This window comes from Ruditapes philippinarum, unplaced genomic scaffold (assembly GCF_026571515.1).
Source record: "Ruditapes philippinarum isolate M1 unplaced genomic scaffold, ASM2657151v2 ctg1701_1_1_1_1, whole genome shotgun sequence".
In the NCBI taxonomy this organism is placed as follows: Eukaryota; Metazoa; Mollusca; class Bivalvia; order Venerida; family Veneridae; genus Ruditapes; species Ruditapes philippinarum.
This window is the reverse complement of record NW_026866143.1, coordinates 124835-151747: the sequence shown is the minus strand read 5'-3', so window position 1 is coordinate 151747 and position 26913 is coordinate 124835. Positions and strand designations below refer to the sequence as shown.

General features: G+C 32.3%; 1 protein-coding gene across 6 annotated transcripts in view; it reads left to right on the top strand.

Annotated features, from left to right (window-relative positions):
• LOC132731457 (uncharacterized) overlaps nucleotides 1-26913 on the top strand; it is a 67608-nt gene that overhangs the window by 17878 nt on the left and 22817 nt on the right. Inside the window, exon 1 of one of the 6 annotated variants that reach the window (XM_060717647.1) lies at nucleotides 968-1115. The exons of 3 other annotated variants lie outside the window; for them this stretch is intronic. In XM_060717647.1, coding sequence (XP_060573630.1) covers nucleotides 1013-1115 — 103 coding nt within the window. In that variant the 5' untranslated portion in view covers nucleotides 968-1012. Of the gene's footprint in view, nucleotides 1-967; nucleotides 1116-2844; nucleotides 3024-24736; nucleotides 26178-26913 lie in introns of those variants that run through there. 2 more of the 6 variants (XM_060717648.1, XM_060717646.1) reach the window with 2 other exon arrangements.

Here is a 26913-nt window from a genome sequence, read left to right as displayed (position 1 = left end):
TGTTAGCTAAGAGGCCAAAAACAAAAAAAATCATTAAAAAATACACTTAAATCCGTCCCACCCAACTTGGGATAGATAGCGGTATTATTAACAGTTAAAACGGACGTTTTATTAGTCCAACAAGTGTTGTCGGGCTATTTCACAAGACTTAACAAAACATGGCAGATTTCAGTATTAATTAATTTTTGTTTGATTTCGTTTTATTGCGGCTCAATTGCAGGCAGTGCTCTGTAGTTTATACCAGAATTTATGTCAAAATGTGTTAATTTTTTAGCCGTTATATTACTGATAAGTTTCAGCAAAGATCCAGTTGTCGTAATATTTCTTTATTACTCAAAGGGGTTAAGCCTTTTTACCAGATGCTTTATTAATAAAGATCTCTTGAGTCGATTTAACTGACGATTATAAAAATTAACACTTGTCCATTATGAAACACTTGTACTAAGTAAAGATATGATATAAAGTTCGTACTTCTTTGCACATGTTAGGCACTTGAATCGTTGATGTTTTTTCAACAAGACCTCATTTGAATATCGGTCTTTGAATAGAATTTCATTTTGTTTAGATTTATTGAAATTTTTCAGTTTTAATTGAGGTTTATAAGGCAGAAAACTTGGAATTAATCTGCAATAAAAATTAACAATAATTTGATGTATTAATAGAAATCTATTGTTTTCTGGGAAGAAAGTAGAATAAATTTCCAAAACGTTATTTTGTGAATGGTATTAATCTTATGTAAATTAAGTCATTATTTTTATTGGTAATGCTGCAGGAGCCATGTTAGCTATTTGATAATTTACGTTGTCTGCTGAAAAAAATAAATAAAACTGATTAGAATCGTTTATCATGATTTTCATGTAGAACTTCGATAAATTTTAAATCAGATGCGTGGAAAAATTTAATTCTTAGAAAGTATTGGACTTAATATATTATATAAGAGTGATATAATACAGAGGACAGATTCCGACAGGTTGAGGGATTAAATCATTGTAGATATTAATCACCGCCAGAAATGTTTGAATTTGAGAGACGGGGCTGGTACCCACATCCGGTGCCCCACCCACATGCGATGTTCCATCCTAGATTCTGCCATCAGGGATTTCGGCTCCACCGAGGTAACTTTAATAGATTACGTACAAAGAAAGCATATTTTCATACATTTCTTTGGTGATATTAAGATAAATTGTTTTCTGAAGAATAAAAAGAATAAGTTCAATAAATTAATGTTTAAACAAGGTAATAAAGATGATATATATTTTGTTTACATATATTTCACCTGAATTGATTTGCTTTCTGAGGACTGGATCAAACAGGTTCTTATTTGTCACAAACTCAATGACATTATGCTGATGTGTTGATTTCATGCACTTCAAGATGATGTAGAAAAATTTTCAGTGAAAATAATTTATAAATAAACAAAGTCATTAAGGTTGATACTAGATCTTTAGATAATTAAAGTAAAAAAAAAAATGAATATTGTAAGGGTGCATATTGATTGTCATCAGCTTCCCTATAATTTTATGATGTGATAAAAATTAAAATTTTATATAATTTGGGTGGCGACCTGTTGTGCTTATAGGTTATTAAGGCAACTTGTCTATTTCGTTTTATTATAGTACTGATAAAGTTAATTAATGTTCAAATAGTTATAATCCATGTTCTTTTTTAACTTAAAAATTTGTTTTAAAACTCTACATGTTTTATGTAAGACTGTAAGTTGTATGATCAACAGATTTTATCGGAAAAAAAAAAAAAAAAAATGAACCCTCTAAAAGCAGCCTGTTATTGAAGATGCAAAAAAAAAAAAGCCAACAAGAACAACATATCTTATTTTTGAACGAGACCCTTGGTAAGGCTGCATGGTAATTTGTCATTTAAAAACCTGTCGTGATTTAGAAACCATATCGTCTTAACAAGGTTGAAAATCGGACAGTTAAGCTGCGAAACATCCATCAAGATTACCTGAGATAGGCAGGATGAGAAAACATTTAATTTCGTCTAATCCGAATTGAGCGGATTACTAAAGACTCCTTGGTTAACGATTTTTTTTTTTTTTTTTCGCCTGCGCTGAAGCATCAGTGAAAGTTGATTTTGTACTTCTGTTGCTTATGTCTTTTATACTGTTCTTGATGAAATAGCAAAGGGTTAATTTCTTATTAAGTGTTCAATTATTTTTATTTTTTTTAAAGCATTCTGATTTTTTGTCGCAAAATTCCATTTTCAAGTTATTTCAATTAAACATACAATATTCAGCATTTTTAATTATCATTTAAAAATAGAGTATTTAAATGTTTAATCCTGTGACTTTTTTTGCTGAAATAGAGAAGAAAAAAAATGCTTCTGAAGAGGGAAGAAATGCTATAAAAGAAAAAAAAATCAAGTTATAAAGAAATGTGAAAGATAGAAAAAAAAAAGTGCCGCAAAAGATTTTAATGACATTATATCACTGTTGGTGACATTTGCTTTAATAAATAGAATAAAATCAAATTTACAGAATTTTCTTAACTCAAGAGTAAACACTCTAAAACAAACAATTCATGATTTATATTATTAATCATGACAAGCATTCTATAAACCCATTTTTCATTCGTCATGTTAAAGCAGTGAACATTTAGTACTTTATAACAAAACAAAAAAATAACCTCAATTCTGTGTGAAGTGAAGAATTAAATAGGATAGCGCAAATCCTTATCTGTTGGGAATTAGGTCTCATCCCGTCTAAATATGGTCTTATCTTCATATTGAAATTATTCCTAGAGATAATATATAATCCTCCAACAATAGGACTACAGTATTTGCATAAGTGGCGATTAACTGGGTTTGGTGGTTTTGGGGCAAAGAGAGAGAAATTAGTAGAAATTGCGATCGGCACTTTAAAAGATTTAAGTTTTTTTTATACGATCCGATCTTTGATCGGAAGAGGATTTTTCTTAAAACAACAATGAAGGAGAAAGGTAGCGAAGAATTCTGGGAAAAGTTTGCGCAGTCGGAGATTCTGGTTCAATCACTTGATCCGAGTCAAGGTATTTTTAACGTGTTATTTTATGCAAGAATTTGAATTTTAAGTAAAGTAGATTAATGGATTATTAGTAATTTCAGCAAAAAAAAGCTAAGGCGTATCAATCAAATAATAAATTGAATTAAACATGTACATATATTTAAATTAATTATAATGTATAGAATTAATGCTATCATATGAAAGTCAAATGATTTAGATTTACATTGACATTATATTTATTGTTTTTCTTAAATTTGAATAGATGGTAGTACATTATTTTATCTAGATTGATGTAGGTTGTTGTGGTTTTTTTCTCCTAATTTTTACGGATTGCATGTTTAAAACATTTTTTATAAAACGATGAGTAATATTGCTCACAATAGAAAAAAATGCTCGTAATTAATATTCAGTATGTTGGCACAGTTTGAAGACAGACTCCGCAATCTCGTCTCTTTTTTTGTCTTTATTAAATATAAATCTAATATTATCGGGGAGTTTAAGTACAGCCAAGGAGGTAGTGGATTTGAACTTGAACCGTACCTAGAATATCATTTTAACCTCCCAGTCCGTTTTCTCTCTATTCATTCATTCATGCTTTACATCAATGCACAATTTTATGAGGCAATGGACATGTTGTGATACGATTTTAACATATGATATGATAGGAAAAATTATAGTTTTAAAACCTTCTAGATTAGTTTCTATTGTAAAGGCCAGGTCTAATTTAATGCTTTGGTTCTGGTCCTGGAAGTTTATATTTGAAATAATGTTCTGTTCTAATGAAAGTTTATTCCTTATCTTACTAAACCTGTGTAATGGATTTGCCCCGTTTTGAATTTGGAACAGTCCATTCAAAATTAAAGGGATTTTAATATAAAAATAAAAAGTCTGAGCTTATTCAGGTCAGCAGTCAGTATAGAGCCTGGTCTAATATAGAGATGAGATACCAGGGCTTGTACCTCTTGTATTATAATACTGCGGTGGCAAACGCAGTTTATAGTGATATAGTGTATTTAGGGAAAAAAGTTATTAAAGCTCACAATCACAGGAAATCAAATGATTGAAGATCCATATATAGGCATGCTTCAAAATCAAATTTGCTGTTATAGGGGGTACATAATACTAACTATTTAGTCAGTTTGTCGAGCCATAAAGTCAATTTTTTCATTGCTCACACAATTTTATCAGTTTCATTCCGATGGCGAGCCCGGAGGGTAAGTAAAATCTAACAATTACTTGCTGCAGATTAAGTTATCATAATTATAAGTAAAAAAAAATACTTGTAACTGAATGCATGCAATTTGAACTTTGCAATTTGCCATCAAGTCATTTGTTGCCAGTTGTTACCAGTGTATCATGGACAGTTTGATGATATTCATTTGGTAAGTTTACAAATACATAAAACTTGACTGAAAGATGTCATTAAAAGTATAATACTGTTACGTCCGGGGGGGGGGAAAAAATCGTTTCCACAATTACTACAATCAAGTTTAATTGTTGACTTTAAGCAGTAAATATATTGACTGTTTGAAACATAGAAGGGGAAATTATTGACCAACTATATACTAAGGTTAAGTTACAGTTACAAGTGCCTTGCCAATACAATATATCATGCTGATGTAATGTTTATTTATTTATTATTAAACTTTAGAATGTATGAAATGATAATGACGTAATCTGCCGGCTACTCCGAACTTAAGTGTCAGTTGAACTTGCACATCCATGTGTGCTGTTCAATACTCTTTAATTGTTTCTTTCAGCTGATATTTACTATGTCACATTTAGTTTGCCAGTATCTGCAATGCCAAGATTAAGTTATTTCATCTTCTTCAGCATTTGCTGCATGTGTTAAATTTCAACATTTTGTAGATTTGCCCATACCTGAGTTAGTTATTTCATTTTCTGTAGTGCATGGATTCAAGAGTTGCCCCATTCTTGAGGCAATTATTACTCTGGTTCTTTTACATGCCCAGTATGTGGAACCATGAAGTTCTTACATCCTAAAGACCATTAAGATTACTGTTATGTGTGTGATGGGTGGGGGATCTTTTGCTTAACCTCCGACCGCTAGAATGCTGAGACTTTAAATGCTGATGGTTTCTAAATGAAAACTCCAAATGTACTGTCCTCCATTAAAACAGGATAAGTATGCAGAGAGTTAGATAATTTAATGGATGTAAGAAATACAGGTGCTTATATTAAATCGTACTATACTAGCTATAAATTCTTTTCCTGGCCTGCTAATATATCTAGGTGTGTTAGATTTATGCCAGGCAAAGAAAAATTGAGTTTCAGAGCAAAATACATCATATAATCAGTAATATTTGATAATTACTGGCATTATTTTCATGACATTTTTGCATGAATCTTGCACAAACTGTTGGATAAGTTTCAACGGATGCACGAGAATTGACTGCACTGCACGTGAAAAGGATGCTTAGGTTGAAATCCCTCATTGAATGATTTCTGGTTAATCAAAAGACTTTGTTGGGTTGTTTTTTCTTCAACTTTTCAACAATAAAAAAAGATCATCATTAATTATTATTTTGTGCGTTTGAAAACTTTGAAATATTTTACTCGTTAAGAAAGAGGTGTTAAAAGATATTTGATTTTATTACTTTTATGTTTTGTTTTTTTTTAGTTTGTTCTGTTGGTGTTAATTAGGTTGATATTTTATGATAATTGTTTTTTAGGACAAGTCTAAATTATATTAAACAGGACAAGTTCTGGTAAGTGTTAAACAAAGGCTTCTGGGTATTAGGATGAGAAAGTGGTTCTTTTCGTAGAACCATATTTGTTTTGTTTAGATTTAATTGTACATTGAGATAAAATATATTTCTGTTAAAAAATATATATTGTTTCCATCATTATCTGACAAATGAAGTTGATTTTTAAATATACAATTTTTTTTATGTTTATAAGATCATTAATATTTTTGAAAAATTTTTCAAAAACAACAACAACAAAATTTGAGAATTTAAGTTAAATGGTTGCTTAGCGAAAACTTGAATTGCTTCAATCATAATCGTTTCAATTTTGATAAAGTTTTTTTTAAGAAATTGTTATCTTTGCATATATTTTTTCATTGAATGGAGGTAGAAAAACTAATATATATATATATATATATATATATATATGCATTTATATCTTTCTGTGATATCTGAACATTCCCCCTTCGATAATGTAAAAAAACGAAAAAAAATGCCAAAACTTAATCTTCTGAATTCATTTAAGCAAAAAACTGATGTAATCTTTTAAGAATTTATGTATTTTGTTATATCAGTATTAAAATGCTGGAAAATACACTTAAGCCCGGTTTTAATTAAATTTTGAAGAAAGAATAAATTCTACGTTTATTAACTAATACATGAAAATAGAAGCTTAAAGTATTTTGCCGATAATTTTTTTTTTGAAATTTACCTTCCCGATATCAACATCGATATTCCGCTAGTCTTATGTACTGAAGTTGGGATTAACATATATCGAAAACAATTAAGTGCATGAGTTAATTACATTCTCATTACACACGCCAAGTTTCTCTTGGTGGAGTGTAAGGGTGTTGTTTTTTTTCCCTCCGTAAAATTGATATTTTTGTAATTCCTACAGATTAGCATTAATGCAATGAGCATTATATATCATGCATTCCCAAGACGTGGGATAAATGCGGTTTTAAGAATTTTGCTTGATTACATAAGTTTTGGTGATAATACACATAATTCTGCGCATAATAATTTTCAAATGATGATCAGGCCACAAATTTTTTTGGGGGAATGTTTTTTTTTGTGTGTTTTGTAGGGTTTATTGTTCTCCTCTTCAAATATCAGTGTCTTTTAATGTTGCTTTTATTGGGAATCTTCATGATTTACAGTCACATGTAAATTAAGGCAGAAGACATTATAACTTTCATCAAATATTTGAAAGTCATGCAGGTTAATAAAAGGGTATAAGCAAATGATGAAAGAAGAAAGTGAAATCTTAAAAAAATAATTTAGTAGATCTACATAATAATTATATTTGGTTAAAGTGACCTTTTTTTCTTTCTTTCTTTTTTTTGATAAATCATTTCATATTATTGTCAAATCAAAACAATTAAGGTAGAAAATGTAATTTGCCTACATCAATAAGGAAACTCCCAGATAGTTCTAATCTACCGGTCAGCTCTATTCATTTCCAGAGCTTCTATTTTTAGCTCGACTATACGAAGTATATGGAGAGCTGTCCTACTCGCCCCGGCGTCGGCGTCCGTGTCCAGATTTCAGATTAAAGTTTTGGTGCAGTAAAATATTTTTCACTATAACTTTGTCATTTCTTAAAGTATCAACTTCAAACTTCAAATATATGTTCCTTATCATCAACCACATCTTATGTGACAAGGTTCATAACTATAGCACCAATATTTTCAGATTTATCTCCCCTTGAACTTAGAATTTTCCTCAAAAAATACTATTTTTTACTGTTACTTCTTTATTTCTTAAGGTATTAGGACCCTAATGGGCACTATCAGGAACTAAAAAATTGACATCATAAGTCAGATGTATACCTTAAAGTACACCTGTATGCAAAATTTAAACAAAGTTTACCGTACGGAAATCAAGTTATGGCCACTTTTCTGAACTCAAGCTAGTATGTTATGAGGGCCCTTTTTAGCTCACCTGAGCATGCTCAGGGTGAGCTTTTAGGATCGATGATTGTCTGTCGTCCGTCCGTCCATCGTCCGTTCACATTTAGTTGTTAACACTCTAGCGGTCACATTTTTGCCTCAATCATCATCAAACTTGGTCAGGATGCTTATCTAGTTGATAGCTCGGATGAGTTCGAACATGGGTCATCTCGGATGAGAAACTAGGTCACAAGAGCTAAAAAAGAAAAACCTTGTTTAACACTCTAGAGGTCACATTTTTGCCTCAATCATCATCAAACTTGGTCAGGATGCTTGTCTAGGTGATAGCTCGGATGAGTTCGAACATGGGTCATCTCGGATGAAAAAGTAGGTCACCGGAGCTAAAAATAGAAAAACCTTGTTAACACTCTAGCGGTCACATTTTTTGCATCAATCATCATCAAACTTGGTCAAGATGCTTGTCTAGGTGATAGCTCGGATGAGTTCGAACATGGGTCATCTCGGATGAAAAACTAGGTCACAAGAGCTAAAAATAGAAAAACCTTGTTAACACTCTAGCGGTCACATTTTTGCATCAATCATCATCAAACTTGGTCAGGATGCTTATCTAGTTGATAGCTCGGATAAGTTCGAACATGGGTCATCTCGGATGAAAAAGTAGGTCACCGGAGCTAAAAATAGAAAAACCTTGTTAACACTCTAGCGGTCACATTTTTGCATCAATCATCATCAAACTTGGTCAAGATGCTTGTCTAGGTGATAGCTCGAATGAGTTCGAACATGGGTCATCTCGGATGAAAAAGTAGGTCACCGGAGCTAAAAATAGAAAAACCTTGTTAACACTCTAGCGGTCACATTTTTGCATCAATCATCATCAAACTTGGTCAGGATGCTTATCTAGTTGATAGCTCGGATGAGTGTGAACATGGGTCATCTCGGATGAAAAAGTAGGTCACCGGAGCTAAAAATAGAAAAACCTTGTTAACACTCTAGTGGTCACATTTTTGCATCAATCATCATCAAACTTGATCAAGATGCTTGTCTAGGTGATAGCTCGGATGAGTTCGAACATGGGTCATCTAGGATGAAAAACTTGGTCACAGGAGCTAAAAGTAGAAAAACCTTGTTAACACTCTAGTGGTCACAATTTTGACTCAATTGTCATCAAACTTGGTCAGGAAACTTGTCTAGGTCATTGCTGGGAAGAAATTGATCATGGGTCATCTCGGATGAAAAAGTAGGTCACCGGAGCTAAAAATAGAAAAATCTTGTTAACACTCTAGTGGCTACTGTTGTGATCCAAATATTCTGTTAATTGGTCTGAAAGTTTGTTTTGATGATTTCTAAGTCAAGTTCGAACATTGGTCATCTTGGATGAAAAAACTAGGTCACACCGCCCAAATATGGAAAAACCTTGTTAACATTCTAGTGGTCACATTTTCGACTCAATTATCATCAAACTTGGTCAGGATACTTGTATAGGTAATTGCTTGGATGAGTTCGAAATCGCATGTGGAACTAGGTCACCGGAGCTAAAAATAGAAAAATCTTGTTAACACTCTAGTTGCTACTGTTTTGATCCAAGTATCCTTGAAATTGGTCTAAAAGTTTGTTTTGATGATTTCTAGGTCAAGTTTGAATATGTGTCACCTGGGTAAAAAACTAGGTCGCACTGCTCAAATATGGATAATCCTTGTTAACACTGTAGTGGTCACATTTTTGACTCACCTGTCATGAGACTTGGTCAGAATGCTTGTCTAGGTAATTGTTTGGATGAGTTTGATAATTCAGGTGAGCGATCTAGGGCCATCATGGCCCTCTTGTTTTGAGGAACCTTTAAATAATCTGCAATAACATTCTTATGAAAAATGTTTTCACATTAATTTTTGGTGAGCTAACAATCCAAATAAGCAAAATTATGGTTTCTACTCAAAATTTCTGAAATCTGTATAAAAATGTTAACCCACCCCACCCATTTTTACCACGTGTTTGACCATTTTTCTACTTAGGGAGCCTAATTTAAAAAATTCCTAAAATTTACCCAAATGAGTGCCTGTTTTCAAAGTTTCCCTAAATTTTTAAAAAAGTATATTGGTTGATCTTGTAAAATATGAAATACTTTTACCGTCTAGTTTTGATTATATTACACTTTGAAAATATCAGGTACCATATTTATTACTAGATTTAGCATAATTTAGCCAATAAATACCTATATAAATTAAAAAATCAAAATTAAACACTTTTTTCTTTCCAAATGGGACATGAGAGATACATAAACAATGTTAAAAGAAAAAAAGAAAGAAAAAAAAAGTTGACCCTTCTGGGGATTGAACCCATGGCCCTCATTTTCAATGTAGTTAACAGTAGTTCTAGCCTATTTGAATACTCTTCAAAGCGGAGGTAATGCATTAGGGTGCTAATACCTTAAGTGATCAACCTCATACTTCAAATATTTGTACCTTATCATCATCCCCATCTTATGTGACAAGGTTCATAACTCTAGCACCAATATTTTCAGATTTATCTCCCCTTGAACTTAGAATTTTCCTTAAAAAATACTATTTTTTACTGTTACTTATTTAGGTTCATAAGGCCACTTCTTTTTTTTTTTTTGGTTTACAAATTTTTTTTTCAAAAATGTCCACTGGGTGGTCGAAAAAAAAAAAAAAAAAAAAACCTCAAAAAGGTCCATCGGGTATATTGTATAAAAAAAAAATCTTGTATGGTGCACATAAAACACTATTTTGTCAAAAATAGTGTCATTCTTCTATTAAGCAAAAACAGTAATTTAAACATCTTTTTATTGTTGTTTTTCCTTAGTATAGCTTTCATGTTAACTTTCTTGATACAAATGTACCAAAAATATCTGCCATCCTCAGTCACCAAGTCAGTGCTGGGCTAGCTCTTTTAGAACGACATGGCCAAAGTGTCTGGAACGTTTGCTTGTTATAAAGCAGCACTTCTCCCGGTTTATACTGATCGGATGTGCGTCCGAACCGGTCCCGGCTGAGCATTTCGACGAAAAGAAAAATACAATTTAACAATATACTAGCAAATATATCGTAAATCAAACCATTAAATCTTCTCGAGGAAGGATACGGCTTATAGCCGTGCCGATGTCCTCATCAACGGCAGCCTTTAAAAAGCCCGTCTGGTTGGCAACTCTTTAATTCCAACAAAATCAACTTGGAAATAAACAGTGCCGCTCAAGGGCGGCGCCATTGTTGTTTTACCATGAACTGTGGTAGTTATCCGAGGTAGTCCGAATGTTGTGTTATATAGATTGGTACTCAAAAATATTCGAATTTTCGTACTCATATATATCGCGCTTATCGGATAATTTTTTTGCATCGGGGGAAAAAAAAAGTGGAAATTTCAGTTTTATTTTTTTTCCAATTTACAAATATTTCGGGTCGCCGGTTTTGTAAACCAAGAAATATAAAAGAAGTGGCCTAACTGTAGCACTAATATTGCAAGAATTATCTCCCCATAAACTTAGATTTTTTTACTAGAAAAATGTTATTTTTCACTATAACTTTTTTAGTTTTAAATGTATCTACCTTAAACTTCAAATACTTATTCCTTATCATCAATTACATTTTATGTGACAATGTTCATAACTCTTGAAGCAATATTTACAGATTTATCTTTCTTTGAACTTAGGATTTTCTTTAGGAAATATTATAACTTCTTTACTTTTTAAGGTATCTACTTCAAACTTCAAATATATATTTCTTATCATTACACACATGTTGTGTGAAAGGTTCATAACTCTAGCATGACTTTTTCTAGAATTATTCCCCTTGATCTTGGAATTTATTAATTATACATAATTGGTTTTCTTTTATAGTTTTGTCCTCCTTACTGCGTCCAGTATTTTATTAGTCGAGCTTGGCTGTCTCCTGTGACAGCTCTTGTTAGTAACAAAATTAATGTCATTGATGTGTTATAAATAGCTCTCGGGATGCTGTTTTCAGTGATAATGATGCACTTTCCAAGATGAAATTACGAAAATGCTGAATTTCCTAAAACATAGAATTGTTTTTTCCACAGAAAATGAAAAGCTGAAGGCCTCTTTAAATAATTGGGTCCCTTTTAATTGTTCAAGTTCCAGATTCTAGGAATCCTATAGAAAGTTTACTATTTATATTTTTATAATAGTCACATCAGGTATTTTCAATGTAGCCCTCTTATAACTTGATGTATCATATTAGTTTTGTAGATGAAATTTGTTTCAGGGTTCTTGAATTTTAATTTCTCTATTGAAATTTCTGTTTATATTAGAATTTATTTGGTTTGCTTGTTTTTCTGAATTGGTCATATCTCAATGCTCAGTCAACCTAACCAGTTTTCTTGGATAACTAACCAGTAATTACCAGTTTCTCTTCAAGTGACCAACTTGTATTTCACTAAAGTTTATGGATCAGCGGTGAGATACTCATGATCATTAGACTCGATGTCCGTGATTAATTGTCATGGAGAGATTTCGCTTTACCCGAGGATCAAACCAGTGACCCCTGGATTACTAGTCCAATGATCTTCGTATTGGGCTAAAAAACTGTAAGAGTGTGGACTTATTTATATGATAATTAAGTATGTCTGAATTTAAATTACTGAATTCATAGTCAAAATCTGAACAAATTAATGATGTTAACTTCAGTTGTAAATAATGGGTTTAAAGTCAAATGATTTACAAATGATTAAATGTGAAATGTTCCTGAAGTGTAGCAAAAATGTTATGACAGCCAAATAAATAGCAAAAAAACTGCATTCAATTGAAAGATTAGTCAAACTAGACCAAAAAACAGTAAATACAACCTCATATAAAAATAAATGTTTATGGTCTTTATTAAAGATTATTACTGAAAAAAAAGTGCTTTCAATCGTAAGATTAAACACGTGACATTTAGATTTGCAGTCAAAAAACTTAAATCAATCCTCTGTCTCACCAGGAGCAGCTGTGCAAGCATCCCCATGACACGGATTAAATGAAGAGTAGATAAATCTCCCTGAATTTCTTTATCCGCCAGTGAGGATGGGTTTGAATTTAATCAAGAGTTAATGCGGATTAAGACCTGTCAGTAAAGCTTGCTAATCAATATGGATAAAGCGTTGTAAAGCTTCGATTCTGAAACATGGCACGCTGAGCAAACATGGCTCTGTTCAAATCGAAATTATAAGCTCAGAAATGTCTTTATTCTCTGTTAATGTACTTTTGTTTACTATAAATGAAGGCTTATCGTCATCAGAAAGGCAGTTTTGAATTGTGAAGGGTTTTGAAACATTGTAATATTGTCCTGGTAGCCATTTTATTTGAATTCTTTTTTTTGTTAGAAATATTGTTGTTAAGCTATATATTCACATAATTATATCAATTGGTTAATATTTAAAAAAGAATTCTTGAAAAGCAGTTGTTAGGTGAAAATTGCAGACCTCTTGGGTAAGAATGAGTAAAAACATGTACATTGATGAAAGATGATGGAAAGAGCAACATCTTTCAAGCCCCCATACCCAGCATGTGTTTTCTGATAGGAAAATTGTGTGTGATATTACCTCTTTTTCATTTGAACTTCCATTATTCTTAGCTAAGTTTATATAAACTTATAATTTTTCCGATTCAAGCAATGTTGGAGACCTAAAAGAGTTCTTCTAGTCTGTGTCAAAACTTATTAGCCCCGATAGTGATCATAAAAAATATTGTTGTCTAAATATAAACCTTCTACAAACTGACTGTTTATATTATTTATAAATTTCAAGTACAAAGATGTGTCCATTTTAAATTTTAAATTAAATTTAACCAATAAAATGCCAGAATTTTAAAGACTGGTTCACAATTTTTTTTAAAGAATTATTTTTCTGGCACTTGAAATGGTTCTCCCTTTTTTTTTACTTTTGTTAATGTGTTTTACCACCTATTATAAATAATAATTGAGAAAATGGACATGATTTATCTGAGTATCTATGACTAAACACATAATGAATATTAAAATTCCTGCAGGAGTTTTAAGGGCCAAATATAATTAATGATCCTCACCAGATTGGGTTAGACATCTTACACTAGGTTTTGCCAGTGGGCTTTTAATGTTTATCTAAATTTGAATACTGCCAAAAATGTCAAAAAACTTTCTTATCAGGTGGAAATAATCTTTGTTCTTGTTATCTTATTATCAACATAAATCATCATATATTTGATTGTAATTTTTATCTGCCATATTTTATTTATTCTTTAATATCTGAACTGTAAAATGCGCATGTGCTAAATTACCTCCCTTTAATGGTTTTTAACAGATTATTATTTTTTGGCAGTTATTAGCTGACAGTGGTGTTTTAATCTTCAGAATAAGTATGCCCCCTATCTAGTGTTTATCAACAGGACATTTATTTATACAACCACTGGACCACAAAAGTACTCAGGATATGTATCATAATCTCAGATTATCTCCCTTTATCATCACATCCTGAAATGTCAACTAGCTCAAACCCCAAGAGTGATAATCCATCTCCTTAGATAAGATTACCTCACCTTAGTATAAGCCAGACACCCAGGAAAAATAATACCTAACTGACCACCACTTCCTTGTTTGTTTAAATGTCACTTATTGTTAATCCAGGCACTATTATTCTTCAAATTGGATCAAGGAATTAATGGATTACAATGACTAAGTGCCATTAACTTTCTTAACTGGTTTTATTTCATTTTTTGGGGGGTTGAGAAAAAGAAGTATTTAAGAGATATGACTTGGTTTTTAAGATATAGTTTTAGGCCTTTAACCTGTTAATTTTCTTAAATGAACTTGTCCAGCTTCCTTTGTCCTTTATATAGTTTTTGGAATAACAACATAAAATTTTTGTTTCTGGTCAGACATCAGGAAAGAACCTGTTCTGATTGAATGGTGGTCTCCATGCTGTTTATAATTTGATGTTTGTATTTCGATATTAAAAATGACATTGGCTAAAAAAGCAAGAAGACAAACAAGTTAGAAATTTACAGCAGGGCAATTTAATCATATAGAAGGTTTTGAGGTTAAATAAACTTTAAATATTCTTGTGTTTTCCTTTAAATTGTTATTACAACAACAAAATCAAAACCCTCATTTGAATATTTATTAATTCAAAGTAAACAAATATTTCAACAAAAGAATGAATATCCTTAAAAACAAAGAAAAGTGTTAATTAATCATTTTGAATATTTTCATGTCAATCTGATGCGTAAGTTTATTTCCGTATACAGAAAAAAAACGAAACAAGAGCTGGATGAAATTAAAGATAAAAATGGATTGCCAATTAACAAAATAACATTGTAGATTAAAGTGTCATCAGTTAGCCTACGGCCTTTTTTCTGATGGATTTACGACCATTCTGTTTTTCAACATTGTAAAACATATTACCTGTAAGAGTGATTGCCCCTGGCAATCCGTGATTATCTATTCCTTTGTTGTTTAGTGGATGAAGGAATGCTGAATGGGATGTCAACACCATTCCCCCTGGCAGTTTGATTGTGGCAAGTTAAGATTAAGGGACATTTTCACTGTAGAAAATTGACAATTTGTTATTTCTCCCCCCTGTTTATTGATTACTTTTAGTTAATGATTATAGATAATTGTTTTATGACTTGCAGTAGACAAAAAATTACTGTCCCATTGTAGCGTGTTTTAAAGGTAAACATCTTAGTGTGTACTTATAAAATGCACTTATTTTTCTGTCAGTGCTTTAAATCAAAATAGCTTCAGGCACATTAAATGAATTGAGTTGTATTTTGTGCAACTATTTTTATGCCCCCACAATGTGGGAGCATATAGCGTTGCACTTGTCCGTCCGTCCGTCAGTCCGTCCGTCCGTACGTCTCGAAATCTTGTGAACGCAACTCCTCTTAAACCGGATGGCAGATTTTGCTTAAACTTACAGGGATGAACAACCTTAATGTGTAGATGGTAGTAAAGGAAGGAATTTTCGCTGCGACCAAATTTAACAGAATTATGGCCCTTTGTTGATTTTTTCACTAGATACTATGTAGAAATTTTGTGAACGCAACTCCTCTTAAACCTGTTGGCAGATTTTGCTTAAACTTACAGGGATGAACAATCTTAATGTGTGGATGGTAGTAAAGGAAGGAATTTTTGTTGCGACCAAATTTAACAGAATTATGGCCCTTTGTTGATTTTTTCACTATATACTATGTAGAAATTTTGTGAACGCAACTCCTCTTAAACCGGATGGCAGATTTTGCCTAAACTTACAGGGATGAACAACCTTAAGGTGTAGATGGTAGTAAAGGAAGGAATTTTTGCTGCGACCAAATTTTACAGAATTATGGCCCTTTGATGATTTTTTCACTATATACTATGTAGAAATTTTGTGAATGCAACTCTTCTTAAACCGGATGGGAGATTTTGCTTAAACTTCCAGGGATGAACAACCTTAATGTGTAGATGGCAGTAAAGGAAGGAATTTTTGCTGCAACCAAATTTAACAGAATTATGGCCCTTTGTTGATTTTTTCATTATAATTATACTTTGTAGAAATTTTGTGAACGTAACTCCTCTTAAACCGGATGGTAGATTTTGCTTAAACTTCCAGGGATTTACAACCTTAATGTGTAGATGGTAGTAAAGGAAGGAATTTTTGCTGCGACCAAATTTAACAGAATTATGGCCCTTTGTTGATTTTTATGCCGCCACAATGTGGGAGCATATAGCGTTGCACTTGTCCGTCCCTCCGTCCGTCCGTCAGTCCGAGCCAACATTTGATTATTATGAGCTTCATTCCGTAGTTAAATAAAGAACATAAACTCATAAAATTTAAAATTAAGAGTTTTTTTTTGTTTTTATGAGCTTATTTTGCTTATGGACGTTGGTCCAGGTGGTGTTTATGAGCTCATTTGCCTCATAAACATCAAATTTTGGTACGTCCGTACATCCCGAAATCTTGTGAACGCAACTCCTCTTAAACCGGATGGCAGATTTTGCTTAAACTTACAGGGATGAACAACCTTAATGTGTAGATGGTAGAAAAGGAAGGAATTTTCGCTGCGACCAAATTTAATAGAATTATGGCCCTTTGTTGATTTTTTCATTATATACTATGTAGAAATTTTGTGAACGCAACTCCTCTTAAACCGGATGGCAGATTTTGCTTAAACTTACAGGGATGAACAACCTTAATGTGTAGATGGTAGTAAAGGAAGGAATTTTTGCTGCGACCAAATTTAACAGAATTATGGCCCTTTGTTGATTTTTTCACTATATACTATGTAGTAATTTTGTGAACATAACTTCTCTTAAACCGGATGGCAGATTTTGCTTAAACTTCCAGGGATGAACAACCTTGATGTGTAGATGGCAGTAAAGGAAGGAATTTTTGCTGCAACCAAATTTAACAGAATTATGGCCCTTTGTTGATTTTTTCATTATAATTATACTGTAGAAATTTTGTGAATGTAACTCCTCTTAAACCGGATGGTAGATTTTGCTTAAACTTCCAGGGATTTACAACCTTAATGTGTAGATGGTAGTAAAGGAAGGAATTTTTGCTGCGACCAAATTTAACAGAATTATGGCCCTTTGTTGATTTTTATGCCGCCACAATGTGGGAGCATATAGCGTTGCACTTGTCCGTCCCTCCGTCCGTCCGTCAGTCCGAGCCAACATTTGATTATTATGAGCTTCATTCCGTAGTTAAATAAAGAACATAAACTCATAAAATTTAAAATGAAGAGTTTTTTTTTGTTTTTATGAGCTTATTTTGCTTATGGACGTTGGTCCAGGTGGTGTTTATGAGCTCATTTGCCTCATAAACATCAAATTTTGGTACGTCCGTACATCCCGAAATCTTGTGAACGCAACTCCTCTTAAACCGGATGGCAGATTTTGCTTAAACTTACAGGGATGAACAACCTTAATGTGTAGATGGTAGAAAAGGAAGGAATTTTCGCTGCGACCAAATTTAATAGAATTATGGCCCTTTGTTGATTTTTTCATTATATACTATGTAGAAATTTTGTGAACGCAACTCCTCTTAAACCGGATGGCAGATTTTGCTTAAACTTACAGGGATGAACAACCTTAATGTGTAGATGGTAGTAAAGGAAGGAATTTTTGCTGCGACCAAATTTAACAGAATTATGGCCCTTTGTTGATTTTTTCACTATATACTATGTAGTAATTTTGTGAACATAACTTCTCTTAAACCGGATGGCAGATTTTGCTTAAACTTCCAGGGATGAACAACCTTGATGTGTAGATGGCAGTAAAGGAAGGAATTTTTGCTGCGACCAAATTTAACAGAATTATGGCCCTTTGTTGATTTTTTCACTATATACTATGTAGAAATTTTGTGAATGCAACTCCTCTTAAACCGGATGGCAGATTTTGCTTAAAATTACAGGGATGAACAACCTTAATGTGTAGATGGCAGTAAAGGAAGGAATTTTTGCTGCGACCAAATTTAACAGAATTATGGCCCTTTGTTGATTTTTTCATTATATACTATGTAGAAATTTTGTGAACGCAACTCCTCTTAAACCGGATGGCAGATTTTGCTTAAACTTCCAGGGATTAACAACCTTAATGTGTAGATGGTAGTAAAGGAAGGAATTTTTGCTGCGACCAAATTTAACAGAATTATGGCCCTTTGTTGATTTTTAGTTTTCAACTTGTGGCACATGTAGTCCAAAAAATATTTGACCTAGAGTCATAAGATTGACAGAACAGTGGCGTGTGGGGGCATCAGTGTCCTATGGACACATTTCTAGTTTTTTTTGGTTTTATTACTTTATTTTAATTTTAATTCCCTCCTTTGAAATTATTTTTCATTAAAACAACAACAAGTCCAACCAAGAGATAAATAAAAAGTATGATAAATGGGACAAGATTATTTTGCAGTGGATCAATAAAGCCACATGTTTACTCATAGATCAGGGCTCTTTCTGTTGTTGTGAACAGTACCTGTACCTATATTAGGTGGAAAAATATTCATAAATATCTTAAATGGACTTGCCCATCTTACAATAATTGACTAAACCATTCATCATTTTTAGGGAAAATTTAAAAAATTGTATTTACTGATTTAGCCAACAGTTCAGACTATAATATCTTGGTCTACAGTGGTAGCATGAGTAGAATCTGTAGCTACCAACAGGCTAAGAGATCAGCAACTTCAGTGAATGTTTTCAAATTAAATGCATTTGATTTTTTTTTGTGGTATTTTTTTTTATTCCAGACACTGTATCAAAACATGATTTTCTTTAAAGTTTAATATAAAGTTGTATTTTATAAATACTTATCGAAATTGATGGACCTTGAATGGGTGATAAACATTGTTGATCACAGGTGTTAAGTTAATATTATACAAAATAATGATGTGTTGATCTAAAATATCAAGATAATGAAGTCAAAAGAACATCATAATTATACAATGTTGTGAATGATTTTTATTAGCTTGAAAAGTTCAATTAAATGCAAAAATTTCATGAATTTTCATAATGTCAGAACAAACGTTGGAATGATGTCATGCATAACTTTATCAATGTAACGTCTTTAAATAGATTAACATGAGCAATGTTATTGTGATTGTTTTAGGCGTAAAAAACACTAGAACATTCTATGTATTGTTTTGTCTTGGAATGCTTAATATTTACTACTATAAAATGTAAGATTTGTAACAGATTTGGGCAATCTTTTGATAAATATTATGTAAAAATAATATTTTTTCTTTAACAAGTTTGTATGCCTGTTATTTCTGAAACTTTGCCTTGTTTTCTATTACCATTAAATTTTTCTTTGTTTTTAAAAATGACTGAAATGTATCATTATCTAGATACTCAAACATGTCTGCACCTAAAACAATACAGACAGAGCCAAGAGTCTTACATTGCTTGGGGCGTTAGGGTACAGGGGAATGGGGTTTTGGAGGGTGGGGGAGGAAAGCGTCTGAAGGGGAAACTGACAAAAGCCCTCCGTCTGAACAAGTTATGAAAGTATAAAAAAATTTAGGATGAACTACCAATTAGCTGCTCTGGTTCTAAGAAATATTCTAAATATCAAAATATTTAAGTGTAAGTCTTAACCTGTTTTGAATTTAAAGCATTCTTAGGCCGATGTGAGTTTAAAGCATTTTTTAGCCAGATTTGAGTTTAAAGCATTTCTTAGCCCGATTTGAGTTTAAAGCATTTCTTAGCCCGATTTGAGTTTAAAGCATTTCTTAGCCCGATTTGAGTTTAAAGCATTTCTTAGCCCGATTTGAGTTAAAGGCATTGCCTGCCTTTATTTTTGTAAAGATAAGGGATGCCACTATTTTGGAAGAAAAAGAAGACTTAAGTGCAATAGATTCAGAAACAAGGTTGTATAACCTAGTGTCTATGATGGCAGTCATGTTTCAAAATCAATTAACATCTGAAGACCACATATCTGAGTAATGGGATGGTATATTAGCATCTCAGAGACTCTGTAAAAGAACAGTCAAGTGTCCACAAGTTTTTGCAGATAGTTGTTAATTGTTATTGATCATTTTATAGCTCATGGTGACTTCTTTGAGCAATTTTAAATGATATCAATGCTTAAGGCTAGCAGCAAAAAAAGCCCAACAACTTTGGCACAAGCAGATTTGGGTCATCTTCAAAATCTATAGTAAATGGCTCATAGATGACACAAGTGTAGTAGGGTTGCCAAAAACATAACAGTTGGCTCATACATGGTACAATTCTAAAGCTAGGTTGACCAGAAATTCTTCTATCTGGCTCATACATGGTACAATTGTAAAGCCAATTTGTCCAGAAATATTACACTAATTGGCTTGTACATAGCACCTGATTGTAAAGCCAGATTGTCAAGAAATTCTATACAAATTGGCTCATACATAGCACCAGTGTAAAGCTAGGTTGCCAAGAAATTTCATACTTATTGGCTCATACATGGCACCAGTGTAAAGCCAAGTTGTCTAGAAATTTCATACTTATTGGCTCATGCATGGTACCAGTGTAAAGCCAAGTTGTCTAGAAATTTCATACTTGTTGGCTCATACATGGCACCAGTGTTAAGCCAAGTTGTCTAGAAATTTCATACTTATTGGCTCATACATGGCACCAGTGTAGAGCCTAGTTATCCAGAAATTCCATACAAATTGGCTCATACATGGCACCGTTATAAAGCTAGGTTGTCCAGAAGTTCTATACTAATTGCCTCATACATGGCACCAGTGTAAAGCCAGGTTGTCCAGAAATTCTATACAAATTGCCTCATACATGGCACCAGTGTAAAGCCAGGTTGTCCAGAAATTCTATACTAATTGCCTAATGCATGGCACCTGTGTAAAGCCATGTTCTCCAGAAATTCCATACAAATTGGCTCATACATGGCACGGTTATAAAGCCATGTTCTCCAGAAATTCTATTCTAATTGACTCATACATGACACCAGTGTAAAGCTAGGTTGTCCAGAAGTTCTATACTAATTGCCTAATGCATGACACCAGTGTAAAGCAAGGTTCTCCAGAAGTTCTATACTAATTGGCTCATGCATGACACCAGTGTAAAGCAAGGTTCTCCAGAAGTTCTATACTAATTGCCTAATGCATGACACCAGTGTAAAGCAAGGTTCTCCAGAAGTTCTATACTAATTGGCTCATGCATGACACCAGTGTAAAGCAAGGTTCTCCAGAAGTTCTATACTAATTGCCTAATGCATGACATCAGTGTAAAGCAAGGTTCTCCAGAAATTCTATACTAATTGGCTCATGCATGACACCAGTGTAAAGCTAGGTTATCCTGAAGTTCTATACTAATTGGCTCATGCATGACACCAGTGTAAAGCAAGGTTCTCCAGAAGTTCTATACTAATTGCCTAATGCATGACACCAGTGTAAAGCAAGGTTCTCCAGAAATTCTATACTAATTGGCTCATGCATGGCACCAGTGTAAAGCCAGATTGTCCAGAAATTCTATACTAATTGCCTAATGCATGGCACCTGTGTAAAGCCAGGTTGAACAGAAAATCTATAGTAAATGACCCATACATGGCACCAGTGTATTGTACTGGTATTGTGTTATATGAATTCCTGGAAATTGTCATTTTAGCTTTCAAAACTGATTTTTTGTGTTGGATTCCTATAAATATTATACAGTATTATTTAATGTGACAAGTAAAATGTGTGAAGATTATATACCATTTGGGAGTGCCTCTGTTTTAGAATAAATAGAGAGCTGGATGTTGAAAAAAAAGAAAAGAGCAGTTAATACATTTATAATTATGATCTCTTTTGATTGTTAATGTGTATGAACATCATATTGTATAGTGAAAGAAATACAAAAAAAAAACACCTTGGTTAAATTACTTGTAATAAAATGCAATTAACCTTAAGCCTTGTATGTAAGACATCTATTAGCCCTTTAATTGTTATTGTTTTTACTATAAATGACCAGGACAAGTATAAAAACAACACGACTTTGTACTATTGAAAATGACAGAAAACAACAAAAAAACCTCTGATATGTACAGGTAATTTGATTGAGCATATAGATCCTAAGTGTGCCCTATCATTTTAAACATACATTATCATTAACAACAGAAATGTTACCTTGGATTAATTATTGTAATCTATTTCCTCAATGTACAAGTTCAATTGTTGATATACAAGTATGGTTGTCGTATATGTACAAGTTTGGTAGTTGTTAACACCAGAGGGGAAATACATTGATTTCATAACAGGATTGAATACATCATTTTTAATGACCCTATTTTAGCAATGCACTATTACAGGGCAAAGAGTATGTCAGTGTCTTTAAAACCAAAGTCACATGTATATACTATTAGCAGAAGGGAAAGGTTGATAAAAACAATTAGTATATTACTTTTATTTTTTTATATAAAGTAATACCTGAAAGAAAAGGTTGGTAAAAATTAGTCACTTGACCTAGTTTTCACATTTTTTTAGCACTTTTTCCTTCCTTAAATTCATAAAGATAAGTATATTTTTCAAATAAAATAATTATACATTTGTATTTTTACATTGAAAGTGGAGTTGATTTCTATATTCAAACTTACATAAAGATAAGTACGAAATATGTAAGAAACTTAACGTGACTGCAAAAGAAGAAAAAGAAGAATGCCATTGTGTACACAAGTATAGCATTATAGACCTTTAAGGGAGGGTGAAAATGACTGGAAAAGAAGGTGTGATCAACGCCATTGGCCAGCAAACTTTACTGGTAATGGTGTTTCAAACATATGTACAGGGGCCAAAGTGTGTCACTTACTGCGAAGAGTCTCCTTTTGTTCCCTAATTAGGTGATAATCCAACATGACATATGGTTCATAATGACAGCTGGATGTTGAAACATTTTACTGATATCATTTATAGTTGATTGTATAGGATTTATGATACACTATATAGATCTATAACAGGTTTCCTTTATAGATGTACTGTTTGCTCTTCCAGTAGTATGATGCAAGTTTGATAATTCATGATTTTGATTGACTAAGTTACTTATCAATATGTATTATGCTTATAGAAACATTGTGTTATATGTTCAAAGTAAATACATTGTGTATAAATAAACTGTATTGTTTATAGATTATTGAATAAATATATTAATATTAATATACTTTTGGACAATACTTAAAATTTATCAGTGAGATAAATGTCATATCACACTACATGTATTTGAAACTTGGTGAAATATAGAATTTGATACCTGATCTATAGATAAACAGATATAGTGAAGTAGAATATAATAATTTAAATGATGTGACAGGGGTGTCTCTATTTTTTTATGGAAAACCTTTAAATTTGATTTGCTTGTATAAATCCGTTCTTTGTTTTCCAAGTGGCATCATAAGTCTCTCAGGTATCCAATTTTGAATCCATGATTTAATATTTACTATTAATACTTGAGTGACTTTTAACGACTGCCTCACATGAAATCAATTTTTGTGTTCACCTGATTTATAATTAGAAATTTGTAGTTTATTATTTCAACCGTCATTTCTTATGACCTTTATTGTGTTCAGTTTTTCTGCCTTGTTGATTGTAATTATGTACGGACATGGTGCCGAGCATCATCTACGCATCTTTTTTCCCCTTATATATACATCAATAGATAAAAGAGCCGTAAAAAAACTTACAAGTTTACTCGGGCTTTTTACCAGGTTTTTTTTTTGTGTGTTTTTTTTTGAGAGAAAGAAAACAAAACATTTGGATGATCAATTGTGAAAGGTCCATCACGAACGATTGACGGAACAAAGATTCGGACATGTGATAAATTACAAATGAAAGTCCATGACAACACAAAGACTGGTTAATACTAAGTGTGTTAATGGCAAAATAGGATTTTGTAAATACCTTAACGTTGATTATGATGACAGTTTGATGTATAAAGCGTAGCTTGCCCCGAGCGATACATCCGTCGAACAGGGAAACCTTCGAATACTACATACTTATTAACAAGGGGTTAACTTTGCGGTTTACCAAATTAGGATAAATACTCCATACATTTTTTTTCCATATACATCGAGGAAAAAAAAAGTGAAAACAATCTTATATGTTGTGTTTGAATGCCCATACATCATTTTTGACTGGGCACCAATTATGTAAAAAGTAATTTGAATAATTCAGAAACATTTCATCTGTTAAAATATAATTTACAAATGACTAGTACTTTTGTTTTGAATGAATAAATAATCATATTCATTTTTTGAAACAATAAATTAGTGGACTGTTCAAGAGACATGAAAAAAATGATAGGGAATCGTTTATTAAACCCCCTCATAAAAATTCATATATACACAAAAATATTGACTGATCATTTAAAATTAATTAAAATAATTCAATAGTTCAATTGATGGGCTTTCCTGATATCAATCCTTTGAAAAGGAAATAAGGGACAGCTGTTTTTATCTGATTTTGATTATGCAATAGATTACCTAATTTCATCCAAATATAGATTAAAAAAGATTGTGACAGTTGCTATCACCTGTATCCAATTAGATTAACCAATCAGATTGTGGCATACAAAAAAGCCAAAGGTGCAAATCACATACCTGCCACCACCATGAAAAAAACCAATAAACCGAAAAATTAACAAGTACATTCAGTAGAGAAAAGTGTAGGGGCAATCTGAAAAAAAGGGAAGTGTCTTCAATAAAGTGGCAATGAAAATTAAGGGTCCACACTTCATTGGTTAAGCAGATTTGTAGTTGACTGTGCCGGGAACCAGATGACAGAGATTATAGGGCAGGTGTGGGAACCAGTCAACTATTACTATTACCTGGTGAATTACATTAATACAGTGACAGGCAATAACCTAAACAGAGCCTAAATATAGTGATGGATAGACAATGGGTTTAGGACAATGAAGGTATTATCTCTAGTCAAATAATAGTGGTGAAAGTGATCTTAAACCAACATATGGTGATCCAGTCACAGTGTTGTTAAATCTTGCGGAGGAAAAAAAAAATTCTCAAGAGTTATATGTGGAAGATGATAAAGGACCATTATCTAAATATGGACATGCTCTTTTTAACTGTGTGAATTATATTTTTTGATGATTGTTTGTTTACAAACTGTGCGTAAATGGAATTATTAACTATAGTGTGAATTAAATAACACAGTATCTCAGAGTACTAATTGGCTTAATTTTTGGGATATGAAGTAGCGTTAAATGATTATTACATAAAATATCACTCCAATTTATTTATAGATGATACAATATTGAGGAATCGGATGAAAACAAAAACAAACCAACAAAAAACTGTAATTTCTGAACTTAACGTTACTACACCTTAGTTTAAAGAGAAAAAAAAAAAGATTAAATCTTCATAGTGATACAATTAAAAAGGCTTATGGATTTTCGATGCGGTTTGACAGATTTACGAGTTGGTGTTTTTATCAAAAGATTAACATAATATTGGTACCATTTGAATTTTCAAAATTTGAATTTTCAAGATAACTAATTGAAGTTGTGACTATTTTTTACAAGCTAATGTATTTTAAATGCATTTGGAGAAGCTAAGTATATGCATTAATGTTATAGAATGCATTATACAAGTTTTCGATAGAGTTTAGAAGAGATGGGGACACGTTTTGATTGAATTAAGATACCAAATTTTATGAATAAAACTTGATAATCTTGAAATAAAAGGGCAATAAAACAGCAAAACTGTGGGTAGTTTGTAATGAAAACGGCTTTCCTTTCATATTGATGTACAAGGGAGAGCCTGGTACTTTGTTTAAATCCCTGTAATAACACCTGAGCTAGATAATGGCGGATCAATTTAGCCAGAAATCAACAAGTTACTAAAAGGATTGTTAAAAAAAAACTTTTCAAGTCAAGAAGGTTTGTAATGTAATAGAACTGATTTAAATCCACACGGAATTATAATATATATATATATATTTTATTTGTGATAAACTTAAACTACGCAAAAATGAAGGATAGCTCAGGGAAAGCAAAAGAAACGTCAAAGACACTTCTGGAAAATGCCGTACAAACATTAGCAGCTATGAAACAATTTTCAGGAAGAACCGAAGATGAGGCTGATTTGATGAGGATGTATTATCTATCTGATGGTATGGTATAGGTTTAGAATTCTAGCAATTTATCTATCTGATGGTATGGTATAGGTTTAGAAGTCTTACAATTTATCTATCTGATGGTATGGTATAAGTTTAGAACTTGTAGAATTTTAGTTTTACAGGAACTATCTTTGTTGTCTTTGAGGTAATTTCAATGTCATATGTCATCTCTACATTTAGTATTTATCATTTTTATTCAAGCTTTATTGTACTTTCAGGCTCATTCATTATCTTCTTTCATATTATGCCTTTGAATCAGCTCTTAAATTATGTTTTAGCATCTCTTCCAGACCTTTGGGGTTATTCGGTTGCCCTCCGCTTCTTTACTTGTCTTTGAGTTCTGCCTATTATCTTTGGGCTTGTTTTCTTCTTGTTAATCTTTAGCTGTATGACTCTTGTTTTACTTTTTCAGATCAAATAATTATTTTTACTTTATTTTTAATGGATTAAATGATCTAGCACAATAGGGAGAGCATTAGATTTGTAATCCAGTTAGGGTTGCAAGTTTTGTGCCAAAAAAAACCCCCAAAACAACAACAACAGACAAACAAATGTTAGTTGATCACGGTTTCATGATTTGTAACAGACATTAAGTTATATTATAATGATGGAGGTGGCATAAGTAGTCTGAGCTAATTGTAGCAAATCACAGATCTGTATATAGTTTTGAAAATCTGCTTTTGAAGTCTGCTAAAATCATAATGCTAGAAATGCAGGTGGTAAAATCAGA